Here is a 24,343-nt window from a genome sequence, read left to right on the forward strand (position 1 = left end):
GCACGGTGACAACAAAAATAAAGTCGCAATTTAACAAATGTGCAAAATTACACGTATGAGTGACTAAGGCTACCATTTTCAACTTGCCTCAAAACCCACTTGGCAAGTAGAAGTTTCCCACAGTTCCCTTCACAGCCCATCAGTCAGGCCGGAGAGGAGCGGGGGCCTGACTGTCAGGGGTCAGTGCTACGCTGAACATGGAGAGAATATGAAGCAGCTGCCTGGGACAGGAGAGCCTGGCGTGTCACCGTGTGTGTGTGTGTGTGTGTGTGTGTGTGTGTTTCTCAACCTTTTTTATTTTTACATAAATGATGATAGGTCGCGGTCAAACATTATCACGCATTAATGTATTAAGTTTTGTATGGATGCGTTCAGAAACTTTTAATGGAAATTAGGAAAAATGTGTGAATATTTCCCTGGCTCTTGGCAATAGTAGACCTGACATAATTAATATTTACATTACATTAAGACAAAGAAACGCCAAATAAACAACACATAAGAAATTACATCAACTCCAAATTCAGCCAGGCCCCTGCAGCACAGAGACACAGAAAAAGTTATTTTTGCATCTCTGTTGGTCTTTTTCTTTCTCTTTTGGTCATTAGGTATATTTGTGTTGTTGCTTTGTGTCTCTTTGTAGTAGGTTTGCATGACTTTTTGTTGTAATTTTTGCGTCTCTGTGTGGTTGTTTTGTGTCTGTCATTTTGCACCTTATTGAGGTCAGTTCTGCATCTCTGTGTTGCCATTTTTTTTGTAAGTTTGTAGTAGTTTGTGTCTATTTCTGCTCATTTTGCATCTCTTTGTCATTCATTTGTGTCTCTTTCTAGTCATATTTGCGTCTCTGTGTTGTAGTTTTGTCCCCCATAGTCATTTTGCGTTTGTGTGTATTTTTTATGTGCCTCTCTGCGGTCGATTTTGTGTCTCTTTGTAGTTATTTTGTGCCTCTTTGTCATCATTTGATTGACTTTCCAACAACAAATATTAACGTAATACACCGGTTCTGGTCCAGGGGCTCCATCCATCCATCCATGATACTAGCAAGTCTACCAACCAGCACCTTCTGAGACTGGTCTGTGAAGCTCCAGATTCCATGGGAGGCCCAGACCACCGCTGGCCCCCCCTCTGGCCTCGGCCCTGGTTTTCTGAACATATGTGTAAGTCATGTAACTCCAGCTGATGAGGAATGTGAAAGCTGCTGCCAACATAAATGCCTCTCTGACAAAACGATGGCAACCCTGCATGCAAAGTCATGGGAAATTGACTTTGTCTTACTTCCTTGATGCCTGCCGCCTGTGAGTGAAAGCAACCACACCTCTCTCTCTCTCTCTCTCTCTCTCTCTCTCTCTCTCTCTCTCTCAGTATGTGAATGTCCTGCAGACAGATCATTAGCACCAACCACTCTGCATCCCCACTGCCAGACCATATGGACCCACTGCTCAGTGGAAACAACCCCTCCCCTGGGTCTTCTTCTTTCATGGATAGGTGTCAGGCCACCCTTATTATTTCCTCTTTGGAAGACATGCTCAGTCTGGCTTTCCTGCGGTTTTATCTGATGACACCGCTCACACAGAAAGCGAGATGGTGAAAGGGGGGCCTCCCACTGACAGCGAGATGGATGCCACAAGTGACAACCTTTTGTTTTAGTAAAATACACTGAGATGCTGGCTTTGCAGAGGCAAAAGGCGGAGGCCAAGGGGAACAACTTGTTCACTTGTTCCGTTTGGTTAAGCAAACCATGGCACTGTCAGAACTTGTTACTTTTCCAGGTTTGCTTCACTGTAGCTCAGGGGGGCTCGAGCTGTTGATATAAGCCCCCCTCCCTCCCTCCTGCTCTGGTAAAAAATAAGCATCACAGCAAATACACTCGCTGCTAGAATAAAAACTCAGATCAGGCTTCAAATTACCTCGCGCTTTGTCCTCCTCTCTGAATAGTTTACTGGCTCTAAAGTGGCAGTTTATACTCTACGTGCCAAAAATGTCAATAAAACCGCCTTAATCGCCCATCCGATCTGTAATAGCACCTGCTTATGGAAACACAACACGCCCCTGCAGTCTATCTCCGCAGCTGCAATGTTTCCTTCCTATTAAAGCGCTACTACAGTCGGAAACACAGGTCAAAGCGCAATTACGCATTCGGACAGGCGCACTTTGTTTGTTGAAATGACTTCCTGCCCTTTCTTTTCTACTGGATGTTGATAAAAATCAGAGGTCAACAAAGTGCAAATATTAGATACTGAACAAAACATAAAGCATCCGGGAAAACGATTAAATTGTATTATTTTATCCTAACATAAAGGCAATATTGCTCTAACCTTTTTTTAAACAATGTCAAGGTATTTTAAAGGCCGGTCTGATTTTCATGTATCATTGTCTTTTACCAAATAAAAGCTCTGAATTCAACAATTTATTTAAGCAGTTTGCCGTGTATTTAGGCCGAAATTATATTGAATATGTTCACATGTAAATTATTTATTTTATGTAAATGCATGCCACTTTTTCTGTGCAGATATCAGCAGTAGTTTATCTTTTTAATTAAAAGTTGCAATAATTCCAGCTGATGATTGGTTTTCAAGTTTAAATATTAAAGATAAATATTAAGGTTAAAATATGTATTTAATTTATTTTTATTCTTATTTTAAAGATCAATAATGTTGTTTTACCTTTTAGGTCGCGGGGTTTTTAGCTCGAGGCCTTCTTCTCCCTCTTTGCCACAACTAGGATTTATTTTAACCACAATCAAATTAATAAGACGCTCATTTAAGTTCAGATCCCCACTTATGAATCTACGTCTTGAGCCAAACATTTCTTAAGAATAAAATCAAAAACTATGTTTTCAGAAGAGAGTTTCACCACGTATTTCATTCCCAAGAAGAAACAAGTAAATAAATAAATCAAATGAACGAATAAACATTCAGGCTGGTGCGTAACGGCAGGAAACAGTGATTGGGCTTTTTTGTAACAGCACATTTTAGATTAATCGAATATTATAATTTAAAAAACATATTTTTTCCCAGAGATAAACTAATTCCAGTACAGAGAAGGGGATGTCTTACCGACACACTCGTTGGCTTCCCGGGCCGTGGCGCGCTGCCATGGTCGGTCATAGTGGAAGGGTTTGCACCTGTCGCACTCCGGTCCCGCCGTGTTGTGTTTGCACTCACACACCAGGTTCCCCTCTCTGTCCTTGACGCATTTCGAAGCGTGCCCGTTGCACTTGCACCGTCCTCCGACCTGCAGGTCCGACACTGCGTAAAAGTAGGAGTCTCGGGCCAGCTCCGAGTCGTCCTCGTTCTCGTCTCCGAACGTGTGAAGCCGGCTGAAGATCACCTTGATGTCGGTCGCCGTCACCCAGTCCTGCAGCACCGGGGAGTTGTCGAAGTCGTGCGCGGACGGTCTGCCGTCCAGGGTGCTGAAGGCGATGAGTCCACCTGTCAGAGGGTGCATGTCCGTGTGGGAGTCCGTGCAGATGGCTTCTTGCTCGTTCTGCTTGGTGATCGCTGCTTTATTCTGCCTGTTGTACATTTTCTTGCACTGAGTAGAGTAATACTGGAACGGCACCCATGACTTGCCGTAGTCCATGGACTTGTAGATCGCCATGGACTCAGGTCTAGGTGAGCAGAACTGCAGGCTCACATAGGTGACCTCAAACTTTTTTCCAAGCGACAAGGTGAGGGTGACGTTCTGCGGGTACTGCACGTAGTTCTCAGACTGCCAGCAGGTGAGGTTGTGAGGGTTGTTGAGGTCTGTGAGGTACGCAGGTGGATGGGTCTTCTTGGGATCTCCGGCGTCGCACGTGTGACAGTCCCGCGTCCTCTCCTCTCCCTTCTCGGTCACCACGCAGTACCTGGCGGCGGGGGTCCCGCAGGTGCTGGAGACGCGCACGTCCTTCCCGAAAGCGGAGTTGACGAAGTCCGGGATGCATCTCCTCGGGTTCCCGTTCTCATCATAGCACGGGTCCGGAGGGGAGGACTGTGCAGCGAACATGCTCAGCCCGTATCCTCCAAAGACCCCCTCGGTGAGCGCACAAAGTGTCACCAGGGTGACCCAAACCTCCAAAATCCTTTGCATTGTAATCCGTGCACCGCAGGGCGCTGAAAGGGAATGGAGACAAAACAATCAGAATTAATAATAAAAATGTATCAAGACGTGTATAAATCAAATGATGCTCTGGTAAGATATGTGTAAAACTTGCATGTAACAAACAATAAAGAAATATTCTTACGAGGCAAAGAAACCCAGGACACTACCTCCAAATAAACTGCTCAGTCTCAAAGTGAAGCACAACTCCTAAGAATTTGGACCTATCCCGTTTACGCACGAAAAACTACTCCTATAGTATTCCAGCCTTTCCCCTCTCTCTTTAAAATTCCTAAATAAAAATAAGATATGGCAAAAGCCCAGCTGGCTCTGAGTGTCCCTCTGCCTCTGCCTGTCCTCTCAGTCACACCTCTGCCCACCTCTATCTCTTTCTGTCCCATTCCCTCTCTGTTATAATAGGAAAAAGGGGGTCCACTCATTCAGAGGAGAGGAGTCGGAGCCTTTTGAGGGTCTCTGCGGAGGGAGAGGCAGCGGCGACATCTACCGGCAGGTTAGTGGCACTACATATATGATTCGGCGGCCAATAAAGAGGAATATAGTGCAGTGAAATCTGATGATTTGAAGATACAAAAAAGAGTAACACATTTATTTATAGCTCACTGAATTGGCCTTAAACACATGACATCTGCCTCACATAATAGTTATTTCTATTTGTCATATTAGAGCACTGAATACATGTTTCTGCAGGATTTGCACATGGGGCTACATTTGTTGCACAAACTTTATTCAAGCTTGTAGGTTTCATTGTAACATTGACAGAATCTGGGGATCTCAACCATTGACATCTGACTGCCAGAAAACCTAATTTCCTGCTTTCTGATGAATTGGCATGCATAATTGTATGCTTTTTTGCATGTTTTATTTGAGATAAGAAAAATACTTAAATTCAGGCAGCAGGTGAAATTCATTCATTCATTCATTATCCTTGACCGCTTATCCCCACTGTGGTGGTGGGGGGCTGGAGCTGATCCCAGCTGACATTGGGTGAGAGGTGGGGTACACCCTGGACAGGTCTCCAGACTGTCACAGGACTGACACATAGAGACAGACATTCACACTCTCATTCACTCCTACGGGCAATTTAGAGTCACCAATTAAACCTAAGTGCATGTTTTTGGACTGTGGGAGGAAGCTGGATAACCCGGAGAGAACCCATGCTGACACGGGGAGAACATGAGAACTCCACACAGAAGAGCTGCAGGCCGGAGTTGAACTTGCTGTGCTAACCACGAGACCACCGTCTAGCCCCGCAGCAGGTGACAATTCCAAATAAAATAATAAAATGGAATATGCTGTAACTAGGCTCATCCGTGCTCTTCTGTGTCTCCATGAACATGTGGCACCTATTCACCTCCTAATTTAAGTCGTTTATAGACACCTGAACTTTAATCGGCTCATGTTCAAACCTGCCTGCACATTTAAAACATATGCTACATATCTGTGTTTTTGGAGAAGTCAAGAATAATGTTAACATTTAATGAGAATATGTAAGTAACAATAAGTAAGAAAAAATATATACATGCCCTTTAGTGTGCTGTAGCTTATTTCTCCGCTGATGTGGTAATGTCTTATTAAGATCGTCTAACAGACACAAAAGCCTGTTTAAGAAGTTTAGAGAAGCGGCCAAATTAACTGGAAACACTTCTAGAGTAGATACAGTCTAGTCTCATGACGTTATAATAACAGAATGCAACATAAAGCATGTATGTAATTAAATTATTAAAGGTGTACTAGGCAGGATTTTACTAAAAACTATGTAGACTCAACAAAAACTATCCCTCTCAATCATCATTTATGACCTACTTGAAATGTGTAGTGGTGTCTGTATCTAAAGAGACTGTAGGAACCTCAGCCGTCTTCATCCAAAGACACGTGGATGAGGAGAAGCTTGTGTGTTATTTCACCAGATAAATATCATTTTTGGATTTACAGAACCTCTACGTTTCTTTTCTCCCCTTCCCCGACTAAATCCTCACAATACACATTTGTTGACACCCTCTCCCTGGATTATTCTCCTTTCGTTTTGCTGTTTTATAAGTATTCTGGTTTTTCTGTCAACCTTTAGGCTCAAGGCTACGGAAATAGTAGATGCAGCGCAAAAATATGCAAATTTAGCCAGGAGAAATGCAGACAAAGCCCCAGAGTAATCTGGGGTTTGCTTTCACTTCTGCTGAGCCGGGAAGAGGGGCCAAGTTTGGATGTTATGTGCCACTGTTATTTAATTTTTAATTTTAATTTTTTATAATGTGCTTTTTTATAATAGCAGAAAAGCTCTGAGTCACAGAAAGCAAGCTCACTATTAATACATTTAACTGGGACATTTGCATGGATACTCCTAGATTAGATGAATGAGTGATTTATTTTATTTTGTGTGCTTGCTTGCAAAAGCACACTAACTACTATTCACCGGGTCTATTCTTATTTTGTGTGCTTGCTTGCAAAAGCACACTAATTGTTATTCCGTGGGCTTATTAGGGCCACGGGGCAATTGCACCAAAGCCCCGAGCACTACTGTTATACTGTGGATTTTTTCTTCTTCCTCTTCTGGACACAATTTTGTCCCGCTACTAGTCCTACAACTTGAAGACTTGCAGGACAAATTATATATCAAAACGTTTGATTGGGATCGGTGTGCTATTACTTTTCTCTATAGAATAGAGACATAAGTCGCGAAAAACTGCCCAAAATTTTGCATTGAAATGTATGGGATGGCTAAAAAAAAATGAGCGAAAAATAACAATAATTGGAGATTTTTAAATGTCTACTTCTCCGGCATAATTTCACCTAGAGACTCCATTTAAACTTGAAACAGTAGACACAAGTCTTGTGTATCGGTGCATTAATCCAAGTATCGATAGATCATATAGTTTTTTATCAATCCCTGTTCAATGACCATGATCATTTTTGGAGAAATTCTGAGATTATAATGGGTGTGTATTCCAGGGAATGTTCCTGTCACAGTGTGTGACATCATCGCCAGAGTGTAGAGGGAGAGAAAAAATTGTCAAAAAATACATTTGAAAACTGCGCTCCAGGCCGCAAATTCTACTCTACAGAAATAATTTATACATAGAAATGTAGGAAAATTTGTCTTCTCACTCACAATCCTCTGGTAAAGCTGTCAGAGTTATAGTTTGGGTGTAGGGCCTCATTGGCTCCCATATTAAAAACGCAGGAAGATTTCTGAAAAAAGGAGATGTAACAGTTTTTTTAGATCGCTCTAAGAAAGCTATTTTTTCCTTTTTCTTTAAAAAAAAAAACATATGTAGATGTTCAGGAAGAACTCAGGACGCTCAAAGTGAAGTCGGATCAATGATCGGTTTTGCCAAAAAATGCTTTCTGTTCGAGGCCAGAAATTCTAGTCTCTCCATCTCTGGCCAGTGTTCCGGAACATTCCGTTGATTGCTCTGCTCTGAGTGGTCGACCCCACCTGGCCACCTGGTTGCTTAGCTACCAAAGCCTCCCCCAGCCTACCTGCTCCAACACAGACATTGTAACTGAAAACAGTTTACTCTAACTGTCACAGACATGGCATTTTTCATAAAACATGAGACCTTATAACTTGACCATACATTGTCCAATCTGCCTCAAACTTGTCATGCATGATGATGGTTCATCACTGACCAGTTCTACATAACAATATTTCATAAAGTTCCGCCCTTTTTGATTAGCCACGCCCCCTTTCATAACTAATGAACCGTTTGTCCTAGAGACTTGTATAAGGTGTCAGATTACTCGGCATAGAGTCCCTGTTTAAGTGGTGATTGATATGAGGTGTCTGTGAACTCAGGACAGAGTCCCTGTTTAACTGCTGATTTAAGCAACGAGAATCAAGGGCCAGAGGCAAGCACACAATCAAAATTTCTTTAGAAATGTTCTAGTTTCATATAAGACTCCTCCTCCTATATTGGCAGATTGTAAACCACCTCAGCCTAAAGACTCATTCAGTTCCTGTTTTGCACTACATGCTCTCTGACTCGTGCAGTCAGAGGGTCTATTTTTGAAAAAGCTCCAGCACAGGAGGATGTGGTCTCTGTATTGTTTCCCCCTGCTGCTGGTTTGTCTCAGCTGTGGTTGATCTGGGATGATCAAGGACATTGATAACTGCAGCAGTTCGGTAAGACTTAAGTCTCATACTTCTTCACTTTAATCTCTTTATATGCGTCAACATGTTTACACCATGTATCTGTATTATATGTCCCATGACTGTCTCAGGCTTGCCAGAGTGGCCATTTTATATATTTTTACCATATCATATATCCTCTCTGTAATAGGAACAAGCCTCTGTTGCATAACTGTCATCAGATCTAACTGCAAACTGTTATTCAAGCTCAGCAGATTTCCTGTTCCTCTTCTTTTAAAAGCTGCAGTTATCAGTGCATCAGAGTTTGTAAAATTATTTCATAGATTATATAGTCTAATTGGTATTTACTTTATCTTTATTGACTGATAAGGTGATAAGTATGATGGTCGGTGGCAGCTGTACATCTGGCACCGCCATCTCGTAACATCCACCCTCCACTTTGTGCATTTAAAGCAACACCCGCGTTTATATCCTAAGCTACAGCAGTGAGCAGTGTTTTAGCATTGTGGCAGCCAGGTTTGCATGGCAGGGCTGGACATTATAGCCTGATAACATACAATGGACTAACACCTGCTTCCTCACTAGACAAATGAATACATTGGCTTGCTTGCCAGGTACTTCCAAACAAAGCACAAAGCTGCGACACCACAGTGCTACACACCAGTGCTGCACATAAAATGGTTCATGGCTCATGTGTTTAATGTGTGTGCATGTAGTCACTGCATGCTTTGCAGCTCAGTAGCTTACATTTTACAGTTTGACTGATACAACAATCTTGGCTGTCGATAACGGCCTGTTATCAGTTATTCTTCTCCACTGCCTTTTAGGCTACTGCTAGGGTATACAGTCAGTACGTTTACACAACTCTTGAAAAAAACGAATTATTGCCTTTATCCAACTATAACTGGACAACTGAAGTGCATGTTAAGTGTTAGTCCGACTAATGTCAGAGTTCTACTCCGATTTGGACACCCAGATAATGCGATTGGAATACAATTTTTGCCGGCATGTATAACGAGACAACGTATGCTCCACCCCCTCGCTGGCGTATGACCCCAGAACAAAAACATTCAAGAAAGCCGGTCGCAGTGGCCAATTTCAGTAGCCGGTCGCCATAGGTGGTCAGTAGCGACGGCACAAAGTGTCAAACTGAGGTCAACCGGAAAGGGGGCCATATTAACCCGCTGGAACGACACATATCGCCGCCAAGTGTTCCTTGGGGGTGCTTCTGCAGTTTTAAGTTCAACACATTTGGAAAAAAAAACCTACCAAATAAATGAAATTCACACATTTGTCTATAAAAAAAATACTATATTCACACGTTGAGCTGCTGAACACCACATTGAGAGTTGGTGATACGAGTTAGCTAGTGAGCAGAGCATGCTAAACGACTGATTGAAATAGCTAAACAGTTTAAATTGATAAAAGTAATATAAAAAGCCTGATATAGCAAGCTAAAATAATGACTAAATAGTTTAGATTTGGAAGCTAAATGTAATGTTAAAAACACAGTAATGGATAAACTGTGAAATTTGTTGGCTAAAAGTATTGAATAAACAGCTCAAATGGCTAGCATAAGTAATGGCTAAACAGAATAGTTAGCTGAAAGTTATGGATATAGCAGTTAAAACTCTATACCAAATTAAAGAGTTGATTGTGCGGCTAAAAGTATTGGATAAAACAATAAAAATAAAAAAAACAAGCTTAAATGTATAACAGTTTAATTTGTTAGCTAAAAGTGTTGAAAAACAATTTAAAATAGCTAATGTGAGCTTCTTAATGGATCAACAGAATTGTTAGTTAAAAGTAATACATTAAACAGTGGAAATAGTTAGCTTAAAATAATGGATAAACTGTTAAAATTGTAAGCTAAAAGTAATGAATAAAACAGTTGAATTAGTTAACTAAAGGTATTGAATAAATAGATATGAATATAACAGTTAACTAAAAGTAATGAATAAAAACTGTTGAAATAGTTTTCTAAAAGTAAATAGATGGTTGAAACATAGCTTCTACAGCTAGTTGTACCAAAATGCAAACTTGAACTACCAACTACTCTTTACAAGTACTCTTTGTTATTAATTTCCTCACAGAGAAACATCAAAATGAGTGAATGATCCCCGACACTAAAGCTCTGAAATACACTCAAATAAGACATATTACACAAGGAAACTGAGTGTGACACTAAGCTATTGAAAATGTACGGTTAAACTGTATGAAAAATAATGTAACAATATTCATTTTACCTCAGTTCATGTTATTAGATAACATCCAGTTTTAAATCAATTGAAATGAGCACATTTGGAACATTTTCTGGTGGTGTTAATGTTAATGTAAAAGGGCTACCACTGGTCTATTATAACACTGTGCACACACTCTACACTGAATATATTTCAGTGAGCTAAGTTGCAGTTCCTCCTTGTGTCCCATCTTAATGTTGCATCAATGCTTCCCGGAAGGCCTTTTCCTGTTTTGTCGGGCACAGGTGACCCCAGTTTTCCAGTTGTGTCACTACACACATTATTCATCAGTGGTCACAGTGACACATCTGCCACAGCTGGGTACAATTGCAGCTTCCGTATGCACATCAACATCCTGGAAGGCAAATGTACTTAGGAGCAGTGGTGGGAAAAGTATTTAGATCCTTTCCTTACGTAAAAGTATTAATCCCACAATGTGAAATTACTCCACTACAGTAAAAGTCCTGCATTCAAAACTTACTGAAGTAAAAGTACAAAAGTATCAGCATCAAAATGTACTTAAAGTATCAAAAGTAAAAGTACTCTTTATGTAGAATGGACCCACTCAGATTGTTATATAAATTCTAAATATATTATTAAATTATTTGTATTGATGCTTTTATGTAAGCGCTTTAATTTTGTAAAGACAGGGCTCATTTTTGTACTACTTAATATACTGTTATGTGGTTTAATTTTAAAAAAGTCCAATCTCTTTAAATGTATCATGTTTTTTATGTTAAATCTCGACCTGTAAAGTAACTACAGCTGTCAGCTAAATGTAGTGGAGTAGAAGTATAAAATTACATAAAATGGAAAAACTCAAGTAAAGTACAAGTATCTCCAGATTGTACTTAAGTACAGTACTTGAGTAAATGTACTTAGTTACTTGCCACCACTGCTTAGGAGGGAATATTTTTTCTCATAGAGGTGTCTTTTGTTTTCAAATAAATCACACGAGGCCTTGTCTTAGGAAAAGCCGTTAATTATCCCAATGAAATGTTGTTATTTCCAAACTGGTTGAGTTCATTGGGTGGTCAGTGTGGTTTTACATGGTTGTCTTTAAATGGAGTGCGACCTCACCACAGCTATGATGCAGTAAGCAAATTCCCAAAAATGTGTTTGTTTGTCTTTAACTTTTGTACTGTTTGTGTCGTTTTTCTTGAACATAGTTTAATGCTTCTTTTACACTGAGTGACATTTAGTCTTTAGGGACTAATAAGGATCAAAAGGGAAGTTGTCCTTTTGTAAGATTCATTTCCATCCAACTCTGAGTCATATGAAATCTGGTGTCAGCAGGCAATTTTAAGAATGAAGTAGAAATAGAGAAGTAGAAGTTGTGGCTGCTGTTTCTACCAGCTCATCTCCGGATCACGCACGCAGTCGATGACTCACTGGTTGGTAGGAAGTGGCAGGCTTATTTTATTTTCTGCCCCTTGCTGTGTGTTTGCATCTCTGTTTGTGCGAGCGAGCCTCTGGATTGTGTGCGATTGTCTCTTGAGAGGAACAATAATGGTTGAATAGTGTTGGCAACAGCGATAACAGGAAGTTTGGACTACTAAAGAGACATAATATATTAGTTTACCGGAACACAATAATAGGGTTGTGTTATTTTGGGGCTTCCTGGTGGTTCATCACCTTTATTTGTCTCTGGATATTGTGTTGCCTCTGCAGAAGATGATGCCCAAGATTGAGCAGAGCTCGTGCACTGAGGACCGTATCCAGCATGTCCTGGAGCGTTGCCTCTGTGACCTGGGGCTCAACACTCCTGACAAACAACTCTGGAACGGTAAGACCCCATTTCACTTCTTCTACAGTAAGATAATAGAAAAACAATGCTGAAAATATGTCATAAAAAATATAAACGTGGCAAAAAGTGCAGATATGTTAAGAAAAAATGTTGAAAACTGTCCAGGTCCTGCTGTTTATCTTCACTAAAATATTGTTTAATGCTTTTGTAATATATCAATACATCTGTATATTGTCTAAAATTTAAAGATGTATTTGCAATTATTATTATTATTATTTGGACAAAAAAGGAGAAAAAAACAAAGAAACAACAACCATAAAAAACATAGCTGCCTATGCACTTATTTACATCTAAACATTAATTGAATGACAATTTAAATCATCAAAACATGCAGCAAACCAATCAGGAACATATTGTCCATCTTATAGAATCAAATAGGAATTGAAAGTGGTGACAAACAGAAGGATGTGGAGAAGTATCATATTGGTTCACACAAGTTCAATTTTGAAATTCTTCTTAAGAGTAACCTATGTCATACCTTTAGCAACAAAGGAAATTAGTGTAATCTTTTGTTTTGGTTCTGCACATTTGTATCATAAATATGACGTGCTAGCGTGTGTATCTAAATGGCATGTTTACTGCTTGTTATCAGACTGAAACCGAAAAGGAGAAATAAGTTGTGTGCTTCTGTCTGTCTGAGCAGCTGGCCTGTGCATAAACCGCTGGTGTTTGGAGGAACTTGTGAAGAGAGATCCCCACAACTTCCTCATCCTTCTACAGAGAATACTGAGGAAAACAAAGGAGGTATAGAACTGAACGCACAACATCCTTTTCCAAAATGAAATATAAGAAAGACATGACTGTTTCACTTCAGGATTTTTCTTCTGTGTTTGTCAGGTAGTGGAGCAGTGTCGGTATGAACTGGTGGTGCCCCTCAGTCTCCTGTTCTCTTCAACACTCCTCAAAGTGAGTGGCTGTACTTTATAATCAGGACAGTTTTTACACATTTACTCCATAATATTTCTTATTTAACCTGGTCACTTGTTTCCTCTCAGGCTCCTCATGTGGCTGCAGACTGCAGCGTGCTGCAGGAGGCCTACCTGCTGTTCCACAGTTTCCTGACCTGGCCTGAGCCCTGCAGCTCCGCCAGTAAACGCCTGCTGGGTATCATCCAGCAGGAGCTCAGAGCACCAGGTACATTGAAGTCCTTACGTACAACCAGGAAATAGGCTGGTTTCTTATTCTTGCTATAGACCGTGGGACGCAATCTTCCTCAGCCATCATTCCTGTCTCTCAGTCTGCCTGTGAGGCCATATGGGGGCAGTGTTTACCCACCGAGATATTCTGAACTGTCTTCCTTCTTTTGTTTCAGGTCTTTCATTTCAAAGACTCGTCCGGACGGAGCAGGGGATTTCTCCTGAGGTTCACTGCTCTAAAACCATGTAAGTTCATTCAAACTTTAATGAGAGCTATTAAAACAAGCTAAACATGGCTGCGATTTGCATACAACCCAAACTTCTGTATGGCACTTTAAAAATCAACACTCTAATGGGAGTTAACACTTGAGATCTTGAGGCCTTATTCATACATTTTAACATCATTGCTGTCTTTCTGGACATGGATGGTCAAAAACAAATCAAACTATGAAGAAATGCAAAATGACCACAAAGTGACACACAACAAACACACACAAATCAACTACAAAGAAAAATGAAAAAACTACAAAGACATACAAAACAGCTACAAACAGACACCAAACAGCTACAAACAGACACAAAACAGCTGCAAAGAGACACAAAATCACTACATAGAGAAACAAAAAATACAAATATATCCAAACGGCAACAAATGCACAAAGAAACCAAAAAGACACAAAACTAATACAAAGAGATACTTAACTAACAAAAAGAAAGTGATACAAAAAATACTACAACGACACACAGAACAGCTACTAAAAGTAAAAAAAATTACAAAATGCAAAGTTACCACAAAAAGACAATAAACCACAATAAGTTGCAAGATCCAAAACCCCCAAAAACAAGAGAATGCAAAACTAGAGTCTGTGTCTTGCTCTTGTTGTGGAAAGATGATGGGGGCCTTTGGCTTATCTATGCCCATAGTTTCATTGTGTGAACATGCTTCTATATAATTGTGTATGTGTGTGTATTATAAGGACGGTGCTGTTAGTGAGCCCAGATGAGGACGTCCCCCCAGAGGTCCAGTCTGCCTCTGAGAAACTGAGCACCACCCAGCACTCCAGCAGAGACATCACCATCACCCTCATCCTGCACGCCTTCCAGGCTGCTCTGGGCACCGGGCACGACCTTCAGGCGCTCCACACTGTTCTGCAGGTGACTGACCAGTGTGTTTGAGATGCACAACTTCTCTTTATTCTTTCCTTTAGTTTCTCCCTAAATCAAACTTCCAAATGTTCCTCCAGACAAAGCAGCCTGAGGAGCTGGAGCAGCTGATGGAGGCAGTGACTGACCGCATGGAGACAGCAGCCTCTACAGCAGATCTCAGTAAAGCCAGACAAGGTCTACTGCACAGCATGGAGAGGCTCAGAGAAAGCCTTACTGGTCCTGCTCCTGCTGATGGCTGCCCTGATACTGGTAAGACAGGAAATGTTAGAGGTAGGGAAAAAATCGATAAAGCATTCTAGCCTGATATTTTGCATGGCAATATTATATCGATTCAAGGCCACCAGGTATCGACTGGAGATACTTGTATCATAGGAAACTAAAAGATCTAAGGAATCTATAGGCACCATATGGTCAGGAAGTTGTTGAAATAACACTGGAAAGTTCGAGCAGTGAAGCTTAAAGTTGTGGAAAGTTTGATAAAATGCTGCAGTTGTTGTCGTCCATACATGTTTGATATCAGTTCAGTTCAGTTTGACTGAATACTTTGTTGGTCAGTCTGTGGGTTTGACTCTCATTGTGGAGAAATAAAAAGACTGAAGTGAGATGAATAGACTGAGAATTTTCTCTTATGTGACAAAACAATTCTTGATTGAATTTAATTTTGTGGACACAAAATGCAGTTAAATCGCTATATTCTCAATATTCTCAATACTCACCATATCGCAAAATGCTTAAAATTGCAATAATATTGTTTTGTGGTTCAAGTATCTGGGATAAAATCGTATCATGGGGCCTCTGCTGATCCACACCTCCAGTAAATATAAACATAAAGTGCCACAGTAGAAATAGACAACTGTGTGAAATATTGCTTTGAATCTTCTTTTTAAGATTGTTCTCAGACAGTGATGCTTCTTTAACCTGACTGTGACCTCTTCTCTTTAGGGGCTGTTGAGACTTTCATGCTGCCCTTCCCCAAATGTCACACGTGCTCCTGGGATAATGACACTTTTGGTAATTAGTTCAGTTTGAACAACTCTCCAACCGCAGGCATCATTTGCCAGAGATGTATCATTAACTGTTTTACTCTCTCTTTATATCCATGCAGATGTTCTGAAGGACATTCTCGCAAGTGAGTCCGACATGGACTCGGCTCCAGATTGTTTCCTTAAGACAGAAATGGACGAGGATGACAATAACGACACCAGTGTGGATGAGGAAGATGAAGTGGAAGGAAACAAAGCGGACCACCGTATTTCCAGCGCGTCCTCTTCTTCCAGGGACTCCGGCTACTCTCTCTCCTCCAGCTGGTCGGCGCCATCTTGCTCATCCGGTGTGGAAAGTGACTTCAGTGAGGACACGACACACGAGAACACAGAGGAAGGGCAAGACAGCCAACCAAAGCTGAGGAAGAAACCCAAAAAGAAGTCCAGATCCATTTTAGGCGTTGAGCGCTTCTCCTTGCTTTTCAAGAGTCCTCGTATCTGCCGCCGGGCCCAGAGTATGGGCTACCGGGGGGACTTTTCCAAAGAGATTCAAAGAAGCGGTTCGCAGCTCAAACACTCCAGACAAGTCCATCCTCTGCATGCTCCCACTGCCGGTCTGGACCCTCTGTCCCCCCGGAAGCACATGTGCGTCCGCAGGAGGCCGATCCTGAGCTGTGATGAGGGCGATGAGGCAGAGGTGCCCACCCTCATCAAAGTGGTGGTTTTTGGAGGAGACAGAGAGGCTGGCAGGCTGGCCAGGGCATACAGCGACCTGCAGCAGAAAGAGAGTAAATATCCAAGACTCACCAAGACGTGCAAGCTGCAGTTTTACTTTGTTCCGACCAAAAAGAGAACCATAGGAAGCACAGGAGGAGGACTTACACCAACTGAAGGGCCGACAGGAAGTTCAACCAGAACCGCTGCCTCTGTGGTGAGACATCTGTTCCTGCCTGCTGACTCAGCCTTTCACATGTATATGTATACTTATGCATTCAGAGATGCATTACAAAACCACTTTGTAATAGTGGTTAGCAGCGTTAATAAGAAGCTGGAACTAATGGCTTTACTAATGCTGCATAGATCAGTAACAAGTTTTTGCAGCAACTTTTTAAGGAGGTCAGAGGTCAAATGGTCCATTGGAAGGGTTGACTTGATGAACTAAAGAGTTAAAATGACAAGCATGTTCTGTTGGGAGATCATAATCACCAGCCAGAGATTTTGTTATTATTAGCCATGTTTCCACTAGGGGTAAAGCAGCCACTGGGAAAGTCTCAGGCCACACCCTCTCAAAAGTCCGCTCACTCTACGTGTCTCCACTACAAGTTAGCCTCCAGAGGGATTTAGAGACTCTGGAGGTGACGTATGGTTTCCACCATCGCTAACTGTGCACAACCTCAGCAGCTGAAAGCAGCATGGCTAATTATGCACAGAGTCTTCGCTGATCATAAACATAGTGATTGTGAATTAACGGCATGCCAACTGTGCACAGAGTGTCTGGTGCTTGTTGTAAACAAACAGAGATCGCTAAGTGAACACCTCCTGTAGCAGCAGTACATAAAGACCTAACTGTAGCTAACTGTAGCTAACTGCCACTAACAGCGGCTCTTCTTAACAAGCCGGCCTCGGCTCGTTAGCGGCTCGTTAAGAAGAGTAAGAAGGAGTCGCTGGATTTGTCTCCAGTCGCTTTCTTGAAAAATAGTCTCTAAGGGGGTCTGAAAAGTCGATAAATTTAGCAACAAAGTCGCTAAGTTGGGAACACTGCTTCGCCGGCTTTTACGTGTGTTGTTGTCGTGTAGAGTACTACGACACATCCCACTTAGCGATCTATCCAATCAGTAACCAGGCTGTTTTCAGGGGAGAAAAAAGACCCTGCTCTTCTACAGGGATGAAAAAAATCCCGTCAAAAGTATGCTCCGGACTGCTCGTATTCAAATTAGGGGCGTTTCGGCAAGTGAGACCCACCTCATTCTGGGTATTGTCTGGGTATTACCCGGTAGTGGAAACAGCCCTAAAGGCATATAACTTTTCCATAAAGTTTTAATAAACTAGAGACCATCTGCGAGGCCAAATCAGGCCAGGGATGTCAAGTGGCACTTCACTACTTCCAGTGCCCTTACTCAGACTACACCCATCTTCAAACTCACCCTTCATTTTGACTTCAACTACAAGTTTTGTAACTGCATCTTACACAGTTGGGATAATATCACAATGATAAGTCACCACATTTTGAACTGATGCAACACACACCCAGACAGACTCACAAGGTGAAAGCAATGCCATGGTGACTGTTGCAGTTGGAAATGATTCAATAACTCCTAATAAAGCCATTAATTAGAAGTTAGTGGTACAGATACTACCACACTGTTAAATTAAAGTTTGTAGAAGTTACAGAAAAACACTGTCCAATTGCATGAGAAAAAGGGCATAAAAGTAAAAATTGCATATCACCCTAGTAGACACTTTTAATTACTGTAAATCAAGGAATAGTTCAAAAACTGTGGAAAACACACAGTTTTACTGTAAAAATATAAAATTTTCATGTAAAATTAACAGAGAAATACCATATTGTCACAAGGAAATAATTTTCCTAAAAATATAGGGCCTTATATAAGTCTAAATTACAGTTTTTGCTGATATTTTCATTTAAATTTACAGTAGAAAACCCACTCACTGTGATTTTTACGGTGAAGTTCTGGCCACCAAAGCTGCCAGTATTTAACTGTAAATTAAACAGATTTTTTTTCTTTACAGTGTATGTAATGTTATTATTATAATGTTATTCATCTACTTCTTTGGGTTGTGAACACCATTTCTTCTCTTATTGTGACAGGAGTCTAACAGTGGTGTCCTGGAGGACAGTACCACCGATATAGCCCAGATGTTGGGCATGATGGACCCCTGGTACGAGAGGAACGTCCTCAGTCTGCTCAGCGTGTCCTCTGACGTCCTTTGTCAGGTACCTTCCATACAAGCTACCTCCTTCATATCTGGTGTATAGATAACTTTTAATAATAGGCTTCAAAATGTGAGTCCACAAACCAATGGGTGATGTTACAATGCATCCACTTCTTCGATGTGTATTAAGGAGTAGAATTCCAGTACAGAATAAAGGTGAATATGCAGTATAAAAATGTTGGTGCTGTGAAACAAATAAGGTGCAATGAACAGTGTGCATAAAAAAAACCCATAAAGTGTATCGCGACTGTATGTAATGAACCAGACTATTATTTGTTATTGTACAGTGTGATGGCATGTGGCAGGAAATATTTTTTATATCTGTAACCACAGTCTATGAGAATAAGAGAGTAGCTGACGTGTGTCTCTTTGTCACTTAGTTCACTCTCAGTGACAACAGGCACTAACTGTTTGAGTTCATACATTTAGCAATAATGTAACGACTGAAAACAGCTCAGTTAACAGACACAAATATCGGCTGGTAAGAAAATGACTAGATTGTGGAGAGGTGTTAACATAGACTGTAGTCACCGTGACATCACCCATTGGTTTGTGGACTGCCCGTTGGAAGCCTCGAGTTCAGCGTTATACTCGTCGCCATCTTGCGTCGCCATCTTGTTTCCGATACGCGGAGCAGACCATAATTGGACTGTGGCGGAGCGCGAGGGATCTGACGACACTGACAACACGCCTCTCTACATCAGCAACCCGACTGAGAGAAGCCGCTGCTAATTCATGTTAGCATTAATTGGAGCATTAACTGGGATGTTAGTTTTGGCTAGCAAAAAAACAAAAACAAAATGTATCTTTCTTACCTCAGAAAACTGAACAGCGACTCCTTGGAGTGTCTGTTAGTCCAGCCAAACACTGAACAAGACATTTTTACTGAACAAAACGTTCAAATAAACTGTCATTAAGTGAAAATACAGTGTGAAAGGGTCAAAGTTATGAGACCAAATCTGTAAACGTCCTCTTTTCTATCTCTTTTTTTCTGAGGTAATAAATCAAGTCAGAAGTTTTCAAATTTTGCACTGAAATGAATGGGCAGATTTTTCTTGCAGCCAAATTTAGCACCCCCTGCTGGAATTTTTGGTGGATTGCAGGCTTAAGACACTTCCTGATTGGCCTCCATGCTCAGACACGGAGGTTGCCGCCTGGGTGTTAATGAGGGGAGAGGGTTCTGAATGTAGGGTAGATTAGTAAAAAAAAAAAAACCTCATCCAAGATTATATTTTAGATTTATTGTATTTTTTTCTGAACTACATTCTGAGGTTTGGAGGAGAAGAACTACAATGTACTGGGTCCACTCATTCTTAAAGAAAACATCAAATACAACACAGCGAAGGGTCTGATAATATGTATCTTATAAGACTCAGTCCCCCTCCCATATTATTTTTGTACAGTCCCTTAAAGTGGAATTTGTCAGTTAAAAATAGGAAGAATGAAACAAGAAAGTCCTTGAAATTCTTTTTATTCTGTTGTAGTTGAAGACAAAAGCTCAAAAAAATGTGATTCATTTCCAATGAAAACACTTAATAATGCTGTCAATAATTCATTTAAAAAACCTTCTAATATCTACCCACACACAAGTGTAATATTTTACCATTTTAGAGATTAAATGCTGGTTCTACAGACCTCACAGCAGGCGCTGGTTTGTTAAAAGCTGTTAACTTAATTAACTCAGAACAACCTACATTGTGTGTGTGTGTGTGTGTGTGTGTGTGTGTGTGTGTGTGTGTGTGTGTGTGTGTGTGTGTGTGTGTGTGTGTGTGTGTAGACTGCCTGTAAGGAAGGCGATGAGTCAGGGAGCAGTGGCAGCGTGGAGAGTCTTCCCCTGTTGGCCGACTTGGTGCTCTATTATTGTCGGCATGCAGACCAGCCTGTTCTGGTGCAGCTCTACCAGGCTGAGGTGAGAGGAGCACACACACACACACACACACACACACACACACACACACACACAGACAGCCTGATACTGCAGTAAATACCTGATTAATTCTTGAGATTCTTCCTCCACACAGCTCACCCTGGCTGGAGGAGAGAAGAGAAGGGAGGTGTTTATTCACTCTCTGGAGCTCGGACACACTGCTGGCACCAGAGCTGTAAAGGCCATGGGTGAGTCACTCGTTGACAAAAGTACCCAGACAGCCACAACAGCATATGGACAAACAAACACTCAAACACACACTCTAATGCTGGGGTAGGCAACCTGCGGCTCTGGAGCCACATGTGGCTCTTCAGGCTGTCTGCAGTGGCTCCCTGTGGCTGTGACAAAATGTTTATATATATTTATAACATTTCTTTAATTTTCATTTATCATTGGTATAGGCCCAAATCAATTTGTATCCTTCAGTAAAAATGTGTAGCTTATATACAGCATTTAAAAATGTTATTAGATCTTAGACAACTAAAATGTGCATTGTAGCTGAGGAAAGTCAACGGCCTGACAAACCTCTAAATTTCGCCAACTTCAGATATTTCTTTAGCCTTTCATTTGCACTTGGGTCCTTGCTGCATTCTGACAAAAACATTGAGTCAGTCATCAGTAATGTTGGTAGGCTAATTTAGACTTGGTACCCTTTGTTCTTTTTCATCATAAGGCTCAAAATAAGGTTTGTGGCTCCATTCCAACATTTTTTCTCTTTTTTTTTTGGCCATCAATGGCTGTTAGTAAGTACTGTTGATAATTGTTGCCGACCCCTGGTCTAATGTGTCTTTCTGCAGGTGCTGCCGGTAAAAGGTTTGGAATAGATGAAGAACGAGAGGCCGTCCCTTTAAAACTATGTGTTGCCTACAACAAGGTATTCATCCTGCTTGATTTCCCGTAACAAAAACAACAACATATATTTAAGCTCACATCCAGAGCTATTTTAACATCGACCTCGTCTGCACCCGATTGATTACAGGTGGCTGTCAGCGGGAGGAGTCAGTGGATCCAGACAGAGATGGTTTGCACATCGATTAATCTTCACAAAGCCTGCAGGACACCTGAGCAGCTAGGTGTGTGACAGACATACAGTCCAGTCTTTTCATCATCTGCCAGCTAGTGAGTATTTTGTGGGATTTTTTAGTCTGATGTCTAAGCAAATCAAGTCTTGTCTGTCCAGATTCCAGAATAGAAAGTCTGCAGCTGACAATGACAGAAGTGCTGAAGAGGCAGTGCTCCAAGTCTAAAAAGGGCTACAACCAGGTGAAGGGTTGAAATTAAACATATTAAATATAATCTCATGCACACCCTCCCTCTGAAACACCCCCACTTCATGCTTCCTCTCCCTCTACATGCCCTCTGCAGCACATCTCCATATCAGAGGTGAAAGTGGATAAGGTTCAGGTGAACGCTGGACAAGATGGAGCGACTTTTGCTGTGTGTCTGGATCAGGATGAGAAGAAGTTCATACAAAGTGTCACCAGGTACAACATCACTTACTATGATGTCAATATCAATCAATCAGACTTCAATTGTACTTTTCTGCCAAATAAACTTCACTTAAAGGGCTTCACACAATATAACACCCCCTTCTACTTATTATGATTAGAAAACCCAATTAAAGACTACTAAAAAGTAAAATACTGTAAATAATTAGACATATATACAAATAAATAAATCTCTATTAAAAGCCAGATTAAAACATTAAAAGACAATAAATACATAGAGAGGTAGATAAAACCCAGTTAAAAGCTAAAATAAAGAAGTAGGTCTTTGTTACTTACTTATTTAATTACTTACTTACTTACTCACTCACTCATTTACTTACTTATTTACTTACTTATTTACTTACTTATTTACTCGCTTACTTATGTACTTACTTGCTTACTTTTTTACTTACTTACTTACTTACTTACTTATTTACTTACTTACTTACTTACTTACTTACTTACTTACTTACTTACTTACTTACTTACTTACTTACTTACTTACTCAAAATTAATGTGCTGAATTCAGAATCCTTTTTAAACCAATAGTTTTTTAGGAAACACTGGGAATGTCCCCGAATCAGGATTCTAAGATTTTACATTTACATTATCAACATTGTCAACATTCTCACTGTTGTCTTTTCTTCAACATAACTTACCTACAAATAAGAGAATTATTGCAAGTCCACAGTAAACTCTTTGAGTTTAAATGCCTTTGTTCATCATCTGTGACAGAACAAGTGGTTTCATAGCCTGCAGTTAATCATTTTCTGTGAACAGAGCAGTTTATTTTGAAAAGCCATGATGCATGTAACTACCAGAAAGTCACAACTTCAAAACTGACGCAAAAGTCTGCCTCGTGCATCAGTATCAGATTCCAGGGTCAAGTCAGACGTTCTTATCTGATGAGTTCGGATAAGAATGACTTGTAAGACAAGTTTTTTACTGGCAGAAATGGGCTTTCATAGAAAAATAACAAGTAACAACAGCTTTTAATAAAATGTAATGAAGTAGAAGTATAATATAATATAAAATACAAATACTTTAGTTAATGTTCTACCACTGTATTTCTTCTACTGTTACAACATCTACTAATTGGATAATTATATAGATATAGCGCGTTATCTTTATTTTTTAGTAACCGTATATAAGAAGTGACTGTAGCCACTGTGATGGCAGCCACTGGTTTTTGGCTGTTGTATTGAATCCTTGAGTTTGGCATTTAGGCCATGGCCATCTTGTTTTTTTGGAGCCAGAAGGGACTATTATAAGTTATTAGCTAATGTTAGTGCAAGCTAGTTTGGTTAGCAAAATGCAAAAATTAACAGCCGACTACTTAAAGTTACTTACTTACTTACTTACTTACTTATTTGCTTGCTTACTTACTTATTTACTTACTTACTTAATTAATTAATTACTAACTTACTTACTTACTTACTTACTTACTTACTTATTTGCTTACTTACTTATTTACTTACTTACTTACTTACTTACTTACTTACTTACTTACTTACTTACTTACTTACTTACTTACTTACTTAACTTACTTACTTGCACTGGTTTTTGACTTACTTACGGCAACAACTCTGATTTTAAAACAGTTGGGACAATGTAAGAAAGTAAATGAAACCAAATGCTTTTTTTCACTAATCCTTTGTGACATATATGCACATATTTGAACTAACATGGGTTGTAGAGTCTTAACCTGTGCATGCATTTATCAGCCCCACATGCTATATCTTCTGTATCTGCAGGTGTGAGGTGTCTCTGTGCTGTAAACCAGGAAGCAGCTCAGACTGGAGGTCCTACAAGCCGTCCCCTGGTCAAGTCCAGCCTCTACACCCGTCCTACTGCTCCCTGCTCTGCCTCCCCATCACCTCCTTCTCTGCCTCATCCCACTGACAAACTGTTTACTACACTGAACCAACCCATGGATGTTTAAATGAAAGCAACGGCAAATGCAAAATACAGATTCTGAATATCAGAAATAAAGGTTGCATCATAGTTATATATTAAAACTAATTGACCCACATATTTCAGGTTTATCCTGTAGCTAATCAAGGTGTGTCACAATGTGAGTGTGTGGAGGATTGTTTTTCTAACTTTTTATAGTTATTTCTCCTTATTGCATCTTTAAAGACACAAAAAAACTTTAATCCCAATGCAGGACTGCCAACTATCTGCTGCCAGTAGCATAAAACTGATAACTTGATTAATACTGTGTACGTTCTGTTGATTCATGACAGATTAAAACCCTGTTTAAGGAACTTTGTAGTTAAATAAGCTATTTATTTTTGAAGTGATATCCATAGTGTTTTTTTGTATATATTTTTCAGAAGAAAATGTTTCTATATGTCATGCAATTTCAATAAAATCACATTGAGTCAGTTCTCCGGTTGCTGTGTCCTCAGTTTAGACAGTGATTGGCTCTCCTGAACTTCCTCCTATGAATCACACAG

The 24,343-nt window shown here is 40.4% G+C and overlaps 2 protein-coding genes across 6 annotated transcripts in view; one reads left to right on the forward strand and one right to left on the reverse strand.

Annotated features, from left to right (window-relative positions):
• The window catches only part of ntn1b (netrin 1b), a 51,396-nt gene extending 47,056 nt beyond the window's left edge, over positions 1-4,340 (reverse strand). The window contains exons 1-2 of one of the 2 annotated variants that reach the window (XM_059347601.1): positions 4,223-4,340; positions 3,054-4,091 (exon numbers count right to left, since the gene is read on the reverse strand). In XM_059347601.1, the coding sequence (XP_059203584.1) occupies positions 3,054-4,068 (1,015 nt within the window). In that variant the 5' untranslated portion in view covers positions 4,069-4,091; positions 4,223-4,340. The remainder of the gene's footprint in view (positions 1-3,053; positions 4,092-4,222) is intronic. The other variant, XM_059347602.1, reaches the window with a different exon arrangement.
• On the forward strand, positions 300-24,272 carry LOC131983023 (phosphoinositide 3-kinase regulatory subunit 5-like). 4 transcript variants are annotated; one of them, XM_059347600.1, is made up of 18 exons: positions 300-1,154; positions 12,094-12,208; positions 12,873-12,973; positions 13,067-13,135; positions 13,225-13,363; positions 13,542-13,611; positions 14,343-14,520; positions 14,610-14,781; positions 15,475-15,543; positions 15,638-16,446; positions 18,346-18,471; positions 20,248-20,379; positions 20,492-20,585; positions 21,195-21,271; positions 21,377-21,470; positions 21,578-21,660; positions 21,763-21,881; positions 23,639-24,272. In XM_059347600.1, the coding sequence occupies exons 2-18, from the start codon at positions 12,097-12,099 to the stop codon at positions 23,784-23,786; spliced, it is 2,592 nt and encodes an 863-aa protein (XP_059203583.1). In that variant the 5' UTR covers positions 300-1,154; positions 12,094-12,096; the 3' UTR covers positions 23,787-24,272. The 4 variants fall into 4 exon arrangements, with proteins under 4 accessions (XP_059203583.1, XP_059203581.1, XP_059203582.1 ...); XM_059347598.1 differs by lacking the exon at positions 300-1,154 and adding an exon at positions 3,783-4,588; XM_059347599.1 differs by lacking the exon at positions 300-1,154 and adding an exon at positions 3,783-4,588 and having other exon boundaries at positions 12,097-12,208.
• The last annotated feature ends 71 nt before the right edge of the window (positions 24,273-24,343 follow it).

This window comes from Centropristis striata, chromosome 13 (genome assembly GCF_030273125.1).
Source record: "Centropristis striata isolate RG_2023a ecotype Rhode Island chromosome 13, C.striata_1.0, whole genome shotgun sequence".
Lineage (NCBI taxonomy): Eukaryota > Metazoa > Chordata > Actinopteri > Perciformes > Serranidae > Centropristis > Centropristis striata.